A 16,220-nucleotide genomic window follows, 5' to 3' on the forward strand; every position below is an offset into this window, starting at 1 on the left:
GTATTTATTACTGTTTTTTTTTATCATTTTCCCTGTGCAATTACATTGTTTTTTATGAAAACCTTCTGTTTCTCTCTGTGTCATACTGCTCTTCTCCTGTTTGCCTCACTGTTTTCTCTTACCCATCTGGGTTTTATTATTTTACTGCACTGAATTATGATTTATGTGTGTCTTTAAATACTTCCAGTTTTCTGATGCTGATTTTCCATTTATTATTTATTACAAAGGCCACAAAAGTATCTTCAAAAGATATAATTAACTCAATCTCCCTACGTCCCTTTGCCTCCAAGATCCTTGAGCCCAGTCTGCTTCTGCTGTTTTGACTGCTCCTCTGGTACACTCCTGTTTTCTCCTCCCTCCATTCCACTTTACCTGCTCTAATAAATCGCCAGTGACCTCATGGCCAAGTTGTAGGGCCGGTTTTCCATTCTGATTTCCTGTATCTGCCTGTCTACTTTCAGAACTGTTGGTCATGACCTTCTTTCTGTGTTCTACCTCTTCCTTGGGTTTTCATGAGTCTTTACTCCTCTGATTCTCTTCTCACCTCTTCAACCACTGCCGTAATCTATGGCGTAGTCTAGTTTAGTGTCGTAGTCTATGGCGGCTCCTTCATCCCTCTTTTAGTCGTTGGTGTCTTTGGGGGTTCTATGGTTACTTCTACATTTTATTACTGGGCAACATAATTTATGTAAGTGTGTGGTCTTATCTGTCTTAGCGCAGGTAATACAGTTAGTTGATTGTCTTGACAGTTTATTCAGTATTTTCTTGAGTTTGTGTCTAGAAAGGCTCTGTGCTGTATCTTATTGACTAATTTTTAATTTAGTTGCTTCTATAAAAATGTTGGTGTGTGTTGGTTATTACTTATGAAGTAATTAATAATATTTTTTCTTTTATTCTGAACTCTTAACATTTTTAATGTTTTTAATTCTTTAGGCATAACATGGGGTTTCCCATAGTAGAATGTTCTTCTGATGGACGCTTTACTCTATCCAAACCACCTGACACAGGGGGCCTAATCTCTTTTGGCACCGTGGCTGAACAGTTGGTGTATGAAATTGGCAACCCTCAGTGTTATCTCTTACCAGATGTCACATGTGACTTTTCTCAAGTTTCCATTACTGAAATTCCAGGTTAGTGGCTGTTGCAGGCAGAGGACCCTTATATTGAGGAAATCTATTCAGTAAGTTATGTTGGCAGACTAAAGTAGTTACTGTAGTTTCCATTTTTTCCATGTAACTTTACTTGTTAAGTCTGTTCTTTTGAAGCCTGATATTAAGATGGGCTGTCTCATAAGGATATCCAGATTGCTTTGTGCCATTCTTTGGAAATTTAGATTAGCTGTGAGCAATTCAGCAGATTTTTGAGTAACCTAATTTTTTTTCTTTATTAAAATACATATATAATAATTACCCAGTTTATTAAATCATGTATTTCTGTAGCACTTAAAAATATTTTTGCTGTGACTTTCAGGAAGTACTCCCCATCTCTATTAGACTTGACTACATTTTAATCCAGTTCACCCTCCTTTTGTTACTAGTTACTGATGCAGCCCCCCCCACCCCCACTGCCACACACACACACAGTCTCTCTCTCTAGTGGCAATGGGTAGCCACCACTCTGCTTAAGACAACACATGATAAACCTTCATTTTTTAGCCACTTGACTGTGTCACCTTTAAAAGGGTAAGATTTCTCAGCTAGAGAACAGCTGTTACAGAAATCCCACTGCACTACCCTCCAAAATACTTTAATTTCAGGCCCAAATTTGAATACTAGACTTCAAGATCAGAAGTGTGGACAAGCCACCTTGCTAAACTGCTCATTTAGAGTAACTTGACATCTCTTAGTTCTTAGTCCCCATGTTTTATAGACAAACCAGTGTGAAAAGGAATTTGCTTTTTATGGATCTTATCCAATATGGGAATCTAGTTCCCTTATAAAACCCAAAACAATTAAAACTCAAACTAAAAACTCATTAGGATAAAATCCTAAACTTCATATTAGCCTTATTTTTAAGCAAAACATTTCTATCTTAAAATTGTACAGTGAACCTTCTGCTCATGCAACATAATCAAATGACAAATAGTCTGATAAGGCCAGCTTGTTGCTTTTAGCCACTAGTCCTTTTAAAAAATAGAACCTTAACCTTCCAATGAACTTTTAGCTTGTAAATGACCCGATATGACACGTTTGAACTTAAAATGAACTTTCACATGAACTTTCAGTTAGTCCTCCTCTTAGAAATATAACAGATGGAAGATAGGCAGATTTCTTAAATACTTTTAGTTTTAAGTGCTTTGACACGTACACCAGAAAGAACAGGGCAGGCTATCTATTTTTGATGTTCACATTGCTGATTTTGTTGTACTGCAGGATTAGTTACAATACTCGCTTGAACTAAGAGGTTTTCTTTCTGTTTTCTTTTTGTTGATGGATGTCATGCATTTCTTTTTCACCTCATGTAAAAATCCTGCAAATCTTCCATCTGATTGTAGAGATACTATTCTATAATAGCAGAGAGGCAATTTAAATTAACACTAAATTAACCTTGCTGTTGTTTTGACAGTGACATTTAAGATTATTGTAAATTTTCATTCTTCAGAAAATGTCTGAAGAAGTTCTCTTTATTTTTGGTCTTTACGAAGTTCAGAGTATTTGTGTGATGGCTTTCATATTTTGCTAAACACTCGCAGGCATAGATTTGTTAGAGATAAACTGCATCTTATGTAGATGTAGGTGGGTTTAGACATACTGTATTTGAGTAAGACCCTGATCCTGCATTACTGAAGTCAATGGGAACATTGCTGTTGACTTCAGTGGGTACAGGATCAAGCCCTAAGACTAGACAGGCAGTGCTTTGATTCCTCGCACGTGTTACGATGTGCATTGTCAAGTACATTATTTGCCCTGAAATGTTCTCTAGATTATCTTGTTACTGTTATCAACAAAAAGATTAAGGCTACATAGGGCCTACATCTATACAACTTTTGCCATCCAGCTCCAGCCAGGACACATTTTCTAACCATGTTTCTTCAGACAGACTCTGGTCTTTCTCCTAACATTAATTCCTTAATCTTCCCAAGTGAGGCAGCCAACTGCAGTCAGTGGTCTGGTACATTGCCACCTGCTGCTCTCTTTCCAACACCCTTTCTCTGAAGGCCTCCTCAGTCAGGGGAAGGGATCGGGTCACAATCCCAAAGATCCAAGAATTTCACCTTAATATTGCTTAATATGATTTTTTTTTTTAAAAAAAAAGCTTCAATCCTTGAATTTGCTGAGAATTGTAGATGTGTGTCATCCTTGCATTCGAACAGAAGACAACAGTTGAATCCTAAGGCCATGTCATGTGTTACATATTCAAATATTCTGTGTGTAAATATTTCAACAATTATGTTAAAAGGCAAATTGAAGATAGTCCAGGGGTTTATACTCCATAGATTTGATGCTTGAGTTGCTAATGCAGACGTGGCTGTTCAATGCATGGATCTTGATGATAGGAGTATCAGTAACATTTTTTGCTTTGTATTGTGTCACATAAGGTGAATTGATAGTACTTTCTCAGAAATTATATTGAAGTCATTAAAATAGATGTTTTTTAACCATTGTAGGTATTGAAGGTGGGGCAGTGAAAATTCATGGAGCAAAAGGATCACCTCCTTCAACGTTTTATAAGGTTCTTTTCTTATTGCTTTGATAATTATATAGAATGAAATGCTCTTGATTTATGAAATGTTGGTATTTTGGAGAAAAAGGCAATACTACTGCCAGGTGAAACCCTTATTTTTCCACACCTAGTATATTAACGCACGTAAGTGAAATTGCTATATACAAAATTGAGGTTATGTTATAAGTCTTTGGGGAAGTCCACAGTAAACCATAGTAATTAAGATTGAGATGGTTCTTTAATTATAAAATTCTGTTTTCCGTCACAAAATCATATTTTAATTATAGTTGTCATTTTTTGTCTTGCTTCAATGTGAAACATATTAAGCGCATGATTCTCAAAGACAAAACACTGCATAATCACTTATATCAAGATAATTCTTTACAGTTTGATAAGGGTGCTGTGAAAGATTAATGAATTAATGTTTGTAAAGTCTTTTGATATCCCCCTATTGGAAGATGCTACATAAGTGCAAAGTTTTTTTTTAATTATGTGTTGTTATAGTCTTTACTCCCTGCAGGGACACCAATTTAGGCAACTACATCAAAGTACAAATAGGGCAAGCCTAATCCCATTTAACTCAATAACAAAATTTCAACTGACTTTCTGCGGGAACAAGATTGGATCCATAAATTAAAACTGCTCTTAATAGTGAGATAGCAAAGCAGAGTTGATTTGACTGGATCCATTTAAAACTTTTAAATTCTTTTTTAGAGAAGATGTATAATTTGCAAATATGCTGACACTATTGTTTGTGTGATAAACTGTAGCTCAGACATACCTTTTTAAAAGTCCAGTGATTACATTTAAAATATTTCTACCAGTTTGAAAGTTTGTTTTTTATTTTTTTTTAATATAATAAAAATATCTAAAGGTAGTGTTTAAGTGACCACTTTATAAAATGTATTTAAGATTTAAAAAATAAGCAGTATTGTTTTCAAAGAAGATGGAGGTATGATTTTGGACTTAGGTGACCTCAGTGCAGAAGCCAAAGTAATCTCTAAAGACATTGGGTTGGAGTATATTACTAACTCTTTTTCAGATAAATGAATAGCTCCTATTTCATTTTTCTCAGGTGTGCAAACAATCCTTAAGTTTTCCACTCATGCATTATTTTTCTAATAATCATCTGCTTTATAAAGGAATATATTTTGTCCTTAACTGTCACAGTATTGGCTACATACTCTATAACTGGATTCGCCATGGGTATTCGATCAAGATTTCTAATTACATAATGTTAGAATAAAAAAACTCGATCTGTGTGGTCTGTGCCTGGGAGCAAACTTTTTCCTCAAGTTTGGGGGGGGGAAGTTTCAGTTGTTTTTGAACCTTAAGAATACTTTTAAAAATAAATAATTGAGAGGATTTCTGATTGTCAACTGATAGAACTCAGGTTGGTTTGTTTTCCAGACTCAGATTTCATTAGTGAGTATGAAATCTGTGGACTAATCATTGCCTGTTTTGATTTAAAAAAATATCATTTTTAAAAGAATAAATATATTCTAAAAATGACACTGGATAAACAAATCATTACATTTCATATAAGGATAGTGTCAGAATTATTTAATTCCACATTTGAATGAACCAGTAAATAATTTAGATACAAAATATTTTAGATAAAGAAAATTTGATTAAAATATGCACTCTCTTTTTCATGTATTACAGGACATTAAAATAGTACTAAAATAACTGTAAATAAGTCAATAGGCCATTTAAAATATACTTGTTTAGAGACATTTTTAGAATATATACTGTAATTATATCATTTAAAATGGGAGGCCTTACTTAATGTTCTGAAAAATCAATATGACATTAATAAGACTTGTTTATATATTTATGTATTAGTTTTGTAGAACATTTTGTTTACTCAGAATCTCAGATACCATTATAATGGATGGACAGATGTCTTTCTTACATACTCTTCCCCCCTGTCGTCCCGTCCCGTCCCGTCCCCTGTTCCCCCCCGAAAACCCAAAACAAAAACGTAGGCTTTATTTTGTGACCTCTGAGGAAAGAGCTAAATATGTATAGCTTTGGTAAGTGGTGAGTGGAGGGGCATGCTAATAGACTAGAAGTGTTTGAAGGGTGGAGGAAAATGCAGGAAGAAAAAATATCTAGTGAAAAAAATATCTTTTACGGTAAACTATGAGAAATCCCTCAATTCATTTTATAACCGTTAATTACTAGGTAAATGCCACTTACCTGGATGGTTTTAGAGCTACAGCTATCTGCCCAGTGATAGGGCCAAAGGCAGTGGAAAAGGGAAGACAAACTGCGGAAAGCATTCTGAAAAGGTGAGTATTTATTACAGATATGCTTTATTTTGCCTTTTAAATTTAAAATCAAAATATAATGGTAAACTGTACTAATAAGATGGCAGCTATATCAACTGGGAGATATCCTTGAAGATAGCATTCTTTTACATGGAAGGACATTTCAAAATATAAATGGTTGAAAAAGGTTCTATAATTTACTTCTCCATAAAATTATTATACAGCTACAAAATACTAGTGACATGATTTATCAGCAAATAGATTGTTTCTGAATAGTGCGAGAAGTTGGACTTTGTTGTTTAGCCAGTTTTAGTCCTAGACCTTGGTGACCTAGTGAACTGAATAGCTTGCTAACTTTTGACGAGGGGCCAGTTTCTGTCCTAAGGCACCCTGAGGACCTTATTAGTCATTTTGGAACCTGAGTACATTTTACTTATTTTATTGATTTCTTCAAACTTTAAAAACTATAGATGTCCATCCAGGGCTCTGGGCACATATCCTCCCATACATTTAAAAATTGTAACATAAAGGACTGCTTATAAACATATCCACTTCCACCTGAACAAAAAGGGGATTAAATAGATGCCCAGAAGTTTAATGCATCTGAGCTCTGAAGGACCAAGGGTGGAGAAGAGAGTTCTACAATCAATGACCCCATCAGAGAATACTCTGCCAGCAGCCCCCTTTTGTGTATATTGACGGAGCTCCAGCTCAAGTGCTTCTGCTGATTTTGGTTCTGCCAGAACTAGACTGGGAGAGATGCAGTCCCCAGTAGCTAGTGCACACTCATTACTCCACACTAACTCTCACTATGGACATTTTTACCACGCACTAACAGTGCCATTGTGGACATTAGCTTAATGCACGATGCACAAAATATGCTAAGTTAAACCACCGGAGGGAATTCTTAGTGCTCAGTAAGAGTGTCCACAGGGGGATTTAATTCGGAGTAACTAATACACTTCAAATTCACACCCTAGCTTATTGCTCACTAACTTCCCTGTGTGCACAAGCCAGAGGTCTCAAACTCTTTGGGATTTATAGATTAAAATCAACATCTTGAATTCTATCCAGAAATGTATTGGAATCCAGTGCAGATCCCAGAGTACTGGGCTAATGTGCTCTTAATGTGCAACTCCACTTAGGGCAGTTCTACATTACCGCTTAAGTTGATGTAACTTAGGTTGCCCAGGGGTGTGAAAAAGACATCCCCTTGAGTGACGCAAGTTACAGTGACCTAAGAGTGGTCCACACAGATGCTATGTCAGGGGGAGATGCTCTCCCTCTGGCATAGCTTCTGCCTGTTGGGGAGTTGGAGTAATTATGCCAATGGGAGAGCTCCATTGGCATAGAGCATCTTCAGCAGACAGGCTACAGCAGTCTTCTAGTGTAGACTGCCCTTAGAATCCTGCAGACTGCTTACACCACTAGCTTCAATTAGTGACAAATGATATCTCTGTCTCCTTCATTCTTCCCTTCCTTCCTCTCCATTGTTCAAAATGAATAATTTACAGAAGCCTTATGAGTGGTTTTGAGTGTCTCCCCTTGGGATTTTTTGTGTGTGTGCATTCTAGTGCATTGCAAAGGCACATAAAGTGCTCTTCAAAATTATCATTGTGTTGCTAGCAGGTTATCCCAGGTAAGTACATGGTTGGGTAATATCCAGAGAAGGGAATGAATTTCATTCAAAGTAAGGAAATTCCCTCCATCTCCACTTTAATCCATTCACCCATGTTTGAGTTAAAGTGCCTGCCAAGTCAGGACTGAGATGGCCTCTACAGGAAACCCAGCCAAGAAACAAAGCCATCATGCTGCTTTGGATAGGCACTTTGTAGAGCAGCAATGCTATTAGTGCTGCAGTAGAACGACTACAAATCCCACAACAAGGGTTGGGTCAAAGGACCCACAGGACATAGCTATGGACTGAAAGCTGTCCACAGAACATATTTCAAACTTAAGCACCTACATTTTATATGTATCTGTTTACAGTAACTCCTCACTTAATGTTGTAGTTATGTTCCTGAAAAATGCGACTTTAAGCAAAACGATGGTAAGCAAATCCAATTTCCCCATAAGAAATAATGTAAATGGGGGGGGGGTAGGTTCCAGGGAAATTTTTTCACCAGACAAAAGACTATATTATACACACACACACACACACACACACACACACACACACACACTACGTTTTAAACAAACAATTTCATACTGTACACAGCAATGATGATGGTGAAGCTTGGTTGAGGTGGTGAAGTCAGAGGCTGGGATATTTCCCAGGGAATGCCTTACTGCTAAATGATGAACTAGTATTTGGCTGAGCCCTCAAGGGTAACACGTTGTTAATGTAGCCTCACACTCTACAAGGCAGCACAAATGGAGGGAGGGGAGACAGCATGGCAGACAGAGACACACACCCTGTGTATGAGAGATGCAGAGAGAGAGAGAGATGCTGACCCCACTCTAAGTACATTGCCTTTTTAAGTAGATCAGCAAGTTGAGACAGCAACTGCTGCCAGCAAGCTCCCTCCGTCCTGAGCCCTGTCCTGTCCCCGCCCTGCTCTATGGAGATGGGGTAAGTGGGGGGCAGGAGCAGGGGGAGCCCCCCTTTCCCCCTCCTCCCCTGCACAGCAAGAGGAGGCTCCCGGGTGCAGCTCCAAGGCAGAGGGCAGGAGCAGCACATAGCAGTGGGGGGAGGGACAGCTGAACTGCCCGGCAATTGATAGCCTGCTGGGCGGCTGCTGCACAGGGAACTTAGGGAAACTGGGAGCTGATAGGGGGGCTGCAGGTCCACCCTGGTTCCAAGCCCCCACCAGCTAGCTCCAATGAGCAGCTCTTTCTGCAAGCAGTGGACAAAGCAGGCAGCTGCCAAACAACGTTATAAGGGAGCATTGCACAACTTTAAACGAGAATGTTATCTAATTGATCAGCAATGTAACAACGTTAACTGGGACGACTTTAAGTGAGGAGTTCACTGTACTTCATTGGGTGTGGGGTTGCTTAGTGCATCGAAAAATCTTGGCCACTTGTATTTTGGTGTCATAAATATGAATTTAGGTGCCTGATTTTAGGCACCCAAGTTTGCAAATTTTTACCATAATGAGTAACACAGGAATATCATATTTATGAATCACTTTTAAATTAATCTTAAATACATTGATCTCTTTACTGCTGGTCTCATGTGTAATATTGACAATTCAATGAGCATATACAATAGGTGTATTTAAAATCTTCCACTGGTGTGAAAGATTCTGTCGGTTTTAATGTAATTTCCTTTTTGAACCTATAAAATCTCTTAATCTGGTGGAAATATGTAAGGGTGCCAGATATATGGTGTTGCCTCATATACTTGGTATGTGTTAAGGAAGCACTGACACTGGTAAAGGGAAACAGAAGGACATTTTACATTGTTGTTTTGGTTTTTTTATATATATATACTACCCTCCTATTGACTGCCTTCACAAAGTTGAACTTTCTGTCTGTACTAATTTTGACCTTTTATCATCTTTTTTTTTTTATATTGATATTTTCTTTCAGTTTCAATGGAGTGGAATTACTATGACAATTTTTAGTTTGATTACTTCCCTGGTTTTGTAATTGCAAAATTGAAGAGATCTAGTTCTGTGAATAGGGTAAAATACGTCACCTCTACTAGTTGAATGGCTTTGCAGAAACTAAGAATTATGGATTCTCTTGCACCAATCACTGTGAAAGCTCTGAAAGCTTGTTTCTAGTGTGTATTTTTCCATGTCACTAGATGACTATACAGAGTGTTTTGCTACTTGTGAGAGAGAAAACAACCTCTGGCAACAGTTCGAGGTTTTTGCATTGAGAGGTTATATAGTGTCTCTGATTTGAGCCTGAGGAAAGAATTTGGAGGATTTTAGACACAGACACATTCAAACTGTAAGTGCCACTGGGGTTTTCCCAGCTCTGTGTGGAAGAAAGAGAGGGTTTTGCCCCATGTTCCAAGGATACCACCCAGACCTGTTCAGATTCTGGAGGATCCATTAGAGGCACATAGCTACATGTGCAAGTTGTTCTGGAGTCTCCTGAATCAATGCATCCACTATCCATCTTGGCTTTTCCCCATCTCTAGTCAGAACAGCCTACTTTGGGGGCTGTGCTGATTGGCTGCAGGCTTCTTAGTAGAGTGAAAATTTTCTACTACTATGGTTTGGGGTGGAAGTGTCTCAAAGCCCAGGCTCCAGCCTGAGCCCAAACATCTACATTGCAATTTTTAGCCCTGCAGCCCAAGCCCTGCAAGCCCGAGTCGGTTCACCCAAGCTTTGAGACTTGGTGCCTCAGGTCTTTCATTGCAGTGTAGACGTACCCACAGTGAGTCAGTAGCTGAGCTCATAGTAGGACTCAAGAGTTCCTGATTCTTTACTCTAGACCATGTTGTATGGAATCTGGAACAGTGTAACTTCTATTATTTTTTCTCACTTCCAGTTGTTTTGACATCTGGTAAATATAGGTTAACCTATATTATCTGTGGCTCTGCTGAATATGACCTGCAATGGAAAAAAATGTGTATATACTTCTTTTTAATATAGTATGAAGAAAGCTGGAAAGATGTTTTTCCACTGTTTTCCCCCTTTCCTCCCTCCTGCTCGTTGTTAACTATAGACACATTAGGAATGTCAAGTCTTGTCTTCCTGGTGTTTAGTGGCACTTCCACTGGGAAGGACCCAGAAAAATGTATTGAGAGCTTCTCAGCTCTTAACTGAAGAGCTGGGGGTGGTAAAAATTCAACAAATAACTTTTCTTCCAACTGTTTTTAGGCATTTAATTTACATAGGGATTAACACAAAACAAGGAATTTTAAAGTCTGAATAAAAGTTCCTCCTGAACTCAGTTAAGTAGATTTCATTTCTTTGGTACTTCTGATGTCATTCATGTATTTCTTAATTATTCATAGTGTCTTCCAGGAAGAGCAAATATAGGAGTTGAATTTCTAATGTGAAAGCAAGCAGAATGTATTAATTTTAATAACATTTTCTGCTTTCTTCCTTCATCAGAATGAAGCAAGTAAAAAAGTACAAGTCCATTTATTTTTTCCTTTGCAGGCCATCTTTAAGATAACTTAAATAAATAGAAATTTAGAATCAAGAGGTCAGGATGTATTTTAAGTATGACTAACTTGATATTGTCATATGATATAGCAGTAAATTTGCCCAGATAAGAAATATTCAAATCCAAATTTAACTAGAACAGAACTAAAACTGATGGACTGCACTGTTACTGCGTATAATATTTTTTAAGCAGTTTGATAATAACAAATAATCTGTTGCAGGACTCGCCTTATTTTCAGGCAGCTTGGGTATGAAGATTACTGTGCAGTTAACATACAAATTTTAGGTTCTGAAGATACATATGGACCCCATGCTAAAAAGAAAATAGATGATGTAAGTACTAAACACAAGAATATGAAGCCTTTTCTGACCCATTTTAATTCCCCCATGTTATCTTTATGTAACTTTTTAAAGAGATTACTTACTGGGGGAAATTCCTGAGCTGACAACATCTTGCAAAGACTTTTGCACGTGCCTAACTTTGATGTTCACGGGTCTACACATGAACCTAATGTGAGTACTCAAATGTTAAGTAATGAGTAAATCTTTGTAGGATTGAGACCTTGCTGTGCCACAAATACATTGTTATGAAATCTAAAGGAACACTTTTTAACTTATGTGTGTGTGTGTGTAAATAAATATCTGCCCAAGAGCAAACTTCATAATAGTAGGAGTTCTTTTGATGTGATCACATATTACACCTATTTAAATTATATTAAAATACTTTAAAAGAATGTTAAGGCTACACAGTTAAGCATTCAGAAGTTAGGAAATACCAGAATTAAGGTTGCCTTAATTAGGCCCCCTTGTGTATATGCATTATGATAGTCTTTAATTACATGATAATGTGCTGTGTTTTGTGACTTGTTAAATTCATATGTACAGATTTGAATGGTAGCCATAGTGGGTGCAACTACCACGCATCTGCTCCAACTAAATCCACATATGAAGGTCTGTAAAAGACAGCAATAAATCTTGAGTTAAGTTATACACTTAAATATTTAGGTTGTGTGACTTGTTCCAAAACAGTAGCATCTAATTCTTCTTTGTCAGTTGCAAAGTCTTGCAAAATTCCAAGATACATGTTTGGCAAAGCTCAGTCTATGAATCTGATGTGAGGAATGTGTCAGTATTTTAAAATTGCTGAATATATATGTTTATAGGAGACAAGAACATGTGTTATGTAGAAAGTTAACAAACTGTTTATGAAGAGTCAATTTCCACAATAGAACTAGGTAACTTATCAGTGTAACTGCTTATTTTAATGTTTAAGCTTAACTTCATTCTGCAGTGCAGCAAAACTTCCTCTGCTAAATCAGAGTGTAATGCTTATGTGGCGGACCTATGCCTTCCCTTTCCAGGATCATATGCTCTGATTCTCTATTTTAAACACACACAAACTGTATTAAATAATATTACTAAGGTCAACCTCTCAGAAGTTAGGAAATGTCAGAATTAAAGTTGCTTGTGCATTATAGTGCTGTCTTTAATTACATGATATAATACTTCTCTCCCCCCTCCCCCCCAGGACCCATGTTCTCAGTTAGTACACAGAATGGAGGGTGCTCACTTAATTAGCAGCTATTCAGTATTTTTGTTTTCTACTCCTTGTTCCATCTGTAGCCCTCACTTCTTATTTACTGTACAATATTAAAACCCAGCTCTAAAGACAGTATAATTAATTTCTTCATGAGCTTTTCTATGGCGCTCATCATTATAATATCTGAGTGCTTCATAAACATTCATTTATTTTTGCAACACCGCTATGAGATGAGTGGCTATTATAATCCCCATTTTACAGATAGGGAACTGACACATGGAGATATAAGATCATCAAACCCCCTGGTCTCAACTCAAGTAGCCAAAAAAATGAGGAACACGTGATTAGTTACTATCTGTCAAAAGGTTAGCTTAAGCGATTTGCTTAGAAAGTTTTTCGTAGAGACTGGGATAGAATCTAGTTCTCCAGAACCACATTCAGCTGCCTCAACCTAAGACCATCCTTTCTCTCCCTACAATCCCCTGCCTCGTTCACTACACATCTTCCAAGTTCTGGAACAAATTATACAGTTGTCCTACAGAGAGTTTCCTTCACTACTTATTCATCCTCAGAGCAGGTCAATACCATGCACTGAATGAGGCAGAGATCCTATTGGGGGGGGGAGGATTGCTCAGTGGTTTGAGCATTGGGCTGCTAAACCCAGGGTTGTGAGTTCAATCCTTGAGGGGGCCACTTAGGGATCTCAAAATCAGTACTTGGTCCTGCTAGTGAAGGCAGGGGGCTGGACTCGATAACCTTTTGAGATCCTTTCCAGTTCTAGGAGATAGGATATCTCCATGTATTTATTTATTTATTTATTTATTTATTTTATAAGATTTTGTGGGTGGCATATGCAGAGCTGCTTGGGATGGGGATGAAAATGTAAAAGCAGACATTTGTGGATCTTGACCCACTCTTGGCCTCCCACTAGGGCCATGTAGGTTATTGTAGCCCCTGCAAAGCTCCTGGGTGGAAGTGGACAGCACCAGTGGGGAGATTGCTCTTCTTTAAAGGGTTGGGGGGAGACCCAAAATTTTGTTGAGGATGGTAGAAATTTCAGGGGATGGCTTTTCTGCCCCTACCTTATGATTACCAGGAGTATTAAAGCTGAAAGGACCAAGATCTCATTTGTACTCCCTTGTTGACAATTCAGTTTCTGAGCTGTTAACTATAAACAGTGCTCTGTGGGCTGTGCAACCATTCAGTCTGCCCAGGTGTCAAGCTGGACAGAGAGTAATATACCTCCCTATTGGGAAGGTATTGTTGTTTTTGTTTGTTTGTTTGTATTGCAGTAGTGTCCAAAGCCTCATTGTAGATCTTACAATCTAAATTTAAGATGAGAGACAAGATGTCTGTATGATAGATGTGATAATAGTGAAACAGTTATGTATGGTATAATTAACACAGTCACAGCACACACCCCTGGATAACCATTGAGTCTACTTTCCATAAATGTCTGCTGAGGTGGGTGGAGTGAGGAGAGAGGGGTTGGCTGCATGAGCACAGCATGGTTATGGTGCCTTTCTTCAGGTTTCAGGTTTAGCCTCTGTAGTTTTCAAGCCAAGGCATAATGCAGATTTAGCCAGGCCCAATGTCTGTAGTTAAAGTTTTGCATACTTCCTACAATATCTGTTCTGAAACTGTTTCTTTTAGGCCAAGTATTGTAGCATCAACTAGTCTTTAATTTAGACATATCAATCACACTTTACATTAAGAGTACGTATATAAATAGTTTTTATTAAGAAGTAATAAATGATTAAGTAGATATTATAAGCGTGTTATAGATATGAATATTATATGTTATAGGTGGTTATAAGCATCCATTGAACTCATTAACAATTGATTAATCATTTACTGAAACATCTGTTATTTGTTTATTAATGCTCCACATACTGTTTATATACATATCCTTAATATAGGATATGACTGAAATATTTAACTTTGTCTAGCTAGCACTTTTTGCTAAATATGTGTCCACTAGATTTTTAAACATGACCATGTAAATCTGGATGTATTAATAACTATGCAGATATACTATACATCTGCAGTTCCCAACATTGGATTAAGACACTGAAAAAGACAGCAATTTTGTGATTTTTATTTTTTAGATCACTGCAGCATCCTTTATCTGAAGGCTAGGAAGTAAGCATAAGGCTGAATGGAAATATAAAAGGAATATTGAAGGCCTGATATAGTCCGGAAACAGATGTTTTATTTTGCATAGACATGTTTCCTACTAATTACCAGGCGACTTAATTGCACTAATTTAGTCCCTAAGTCTTGAAGCTGTGGATGTGAAAAATACATTCCTTGTTAAATTTGAGCTGGAGGCTCCCTCCTGTTCTCTGTAGTAACAGTTCTTAAGAAGATGCCTGAAGATTGCTGCTTTGTTTGATTTTTTTCAGTTGTATAAATGTGGTCAGAGCACCGGCTGTTGGTACACTTTATAAAATATATCCTTAAAGTTTGCCCTCGTGGCACACTATCACATGTAATGGGAGCTATGAAAAATTGACTTTGTAATTTCAATTCTGTTTTGATAACTCTTAGTAGGGCTTGTCCTACATGGGCAGTTAAGCTGAATTAACCATTGGTGCCGAATTAACTATTGGTGCATTAAAACTCCTGTGTGGGTACTTTCGTTCAGAGGTAAAGTGGTCTAAGAGCTTGTCTACATAGTGCCACAATGTGGACTGCAGGGGTGTGAATTGTAGAGTGCTCTGAAATGTTGCGCTGTAACTGTCCCATGTGGACCCTGTTGGTGCGAACTAAAAGATACTTAGTTCGTATTAAACTAGTCATGGGACTATATCAGTTCTTTAGCTAGTACACTAAACTAAAGTGAATTAAGGCCACTTTACTTCTAAATGAAAGTGTCCACACAGGGGTTTAATGTGATTTAACTTACACACTTTAAATTTGCAACTTTAATTCATTTGGCTTCACTTTCCTGAGTGCACCAGTGTAGACATGCTCTTAGAATAGGAGAGGGTGAAAATGTCCCAACTTTATAAACAAGTAGTTAATTAGTTCAGGCTTGTATCAATCAGATACCTGTGTTTGAGTAAAAGAGGAAAAAAGAAAGTCAAATTATTATCATTTTATTGTGAAAGCTTATGATTGGGTGATTTTAGCTGTGGAGTAGCTGAATCATTGATCTTCATGTCTTGAATGTGATAACAGTGGAATGAATTAATTGATTGATCGCCTTATTTAGCAAGTTTAGGTTGCTTAACAATTAAAGATAATTTTTACAAATGAATTCTTACTGTCTCCTCTTGTTCATTAAGAACCTGATGCATAGTCCATTGAATTCATAGGAGTATTTCCGTGTAGTTTAGTGGGGATTGGATTGAGCATTACAAGAAGGTTCCAGAGATGACAGCACTGCTAGGACATTGGGTAGTCTATAGTGTGTTTGTCCTTTGAATGAAGAGTGCGTTTGGGTGCTTTTCTGGTTTTTTTTCTCACAGCTTAATATGCTCCATGTGCCCTCCATTCATCCCAAGGGAATGGGCAACAAATATGATCTGGGACATCGTAGGTTTTGATGTGAGAAGACATTAAAAATGTTGGGAAAGAAGAAGATTAAGAAAAGTTGAGACTATTTAATAATGGGTAGCATAAAGAAAACTAGTAAAACTTTCCTATTTACTTTGCCCATTGATAATA

At 37.4% G+C, this 16,220-nt stretch overlaps 1 protein-coding gene across 1 annotated transcript in view; it reads left to right on the forward strand.

Annotated features, from left to right (window-relative positions):
- LOC117877601 overlaps window positions 1–16,220 on the forward strand; it is a 100,464-nt gene that overhangs the window by 27,941 nt on the left and 56,303 nt on the right. Inside the window, exons 9-12 of the mRNA XM_034770788.1 lie at window positions 934–1,130; window positions 3,608–3,672; window positions 5,851–5,957; window positions 11,230–11,341. Coding sequence (XP_034626679.1) covers window positions 934–1,130; window positions 3,608–3,672; window positions 5,851–5,957; window positions 11,230–11,341 — 481 coding nt within the window. The remainder of the gene's footprint in view (window positions 1–933; window positions 1,131–3,607; window positions 3,673–5,850; window positions 5,958–11,229; window positions 11,342–16,220) is intronic.

Source organism: Trachemys scripta, chromosome 5, assembly GCF_013100865.1.
Source record: "Trachemys scripta elegans isolate TJP31775 chromosome 5, CAS_Tse_1.0, whole genome shotgun sequence".
Classification (NCBI taxonomy): Eukaryota; Metazoa; Chordata; order Testudines; family Emydidae; genus Trachemys; species Trachemys scripta.